We start from the raw sequence: 1013 nt of genomic DNA on the forward strand, positions 1-1013 counted from the left end.
GCAGCTAACAACAATCACGGCGAACGTTCAGCACCCAGTTGTGAGCAGTAAAGCCCGTGGCTGCAGAGTGGATTCTGACGGCGTATGACCCCGCCCTTCAGAGCAGGGAACGAAGCTGGCTTCTCGGAGCAGACTGCTACAGTGTTCTCCCGTGGAGTGGCCAGTGGGCTGGCTCGTCCAACCTGGTGAGCAGTCAGCCTGTTAACCAACCATCTTTCGTGTCAGCTGTTCACAAGCACAGCATAGCTCGGAGCTCTGCAGAGAGGGTGCTGTCTCCCCATCCCTAAAGTCCTTCTGCCCCCCGTGTCCATCCTACTGTTTGGCCCGTGCCAGTTTTGACTGACTTTGCAGTTGTTGCCGATGGTCTGTTTGTTTAAAGCTTTTATTGTAAATTGGGTGACGGCTGCTGGGCAAATCAGCTTTCCATTCAATAGTTGGTTAAGTTTCAGGGGCCTTGAGTGCAGTCCAGGCAAAGCAACATCACTTACCCCCTTCCTGTCCCCATTCCTTCCTCCCTCCTAACCCTTCTGAGCCTTGTCCTTGAGTGAACAGTCACAGCGCATGTGACCTATGACGGGTGATTATTTGAAGGAGCATGTACGTCCCTAGGATTATTGTCACCCCTCTTTATTCTTTGGTTGAACATTGAGCTGCGGAGGGTGACTTCAGTTGCACTCATGAAGGGTTACAATGAGTCGGGGTCTCAGGTTGGTTCTTGCCTCTGGCCTAGGTCAGGGGTGTGGCATATCGGGACCTTGGGCCCCGTCTGGCTACATCATCAATCCCAGAAAACGTCACAGGCCTCACCAAAGAGAAGCAGTTCCAGCCATCCCATGTAAAAAGCCACAAAACCTGCCCGGCCCCAATCCCAACTACTTGCCGTGGACAGCTGCCCCTCCCCCCAGAAGAACTGACTTCAGAGGACAGCACTGAAGCTGCAGCTCAGGGAGAGGGACATGTCTGATCAGAGCACACAGGAGCAAATGAAGGGGAGGAAGAGAGAGTGGAGCACA

The 1013-nt window shown here is 53.6% G+C and overlaps 1 protein-coding gene across 1 annotated transcript in view; it reads left to right on the top strand.

Moving 5' to 3' along the window:
* Positions 1–84: 84 nt before the first annotated feature.
* The window catches only part of LOC115869684 (60S ribosomal protein L35a-like), a 3718-nt gene continuing 2789 nt past the window's right edge, over positions 85–1013 (top strand). Inside the window, 1 exon segment of the mRNA XM_045290303.1 lies at positions 85–185. Coding sequence (XP_045146238.1) covers positions 85–185 — 101 coding nt within the window.

The sequence above is a fragment of the Echinops telfairi genome, unplaced genomic scaffold (assembly GCF_000313985.2).
Source record: "Echinops telfairi isolate 266 unplaced genomic scaffold, ASM31398v2 ScPeMD7_36;HRSCAF=134, whole genome shotgun sequence".
Lineage (NCBI taxonomy): Eukaryota > Metazoa > Chordata > Mammalia > Afrosoricida > Tenrecidae > Echinops > Echinops telfairi.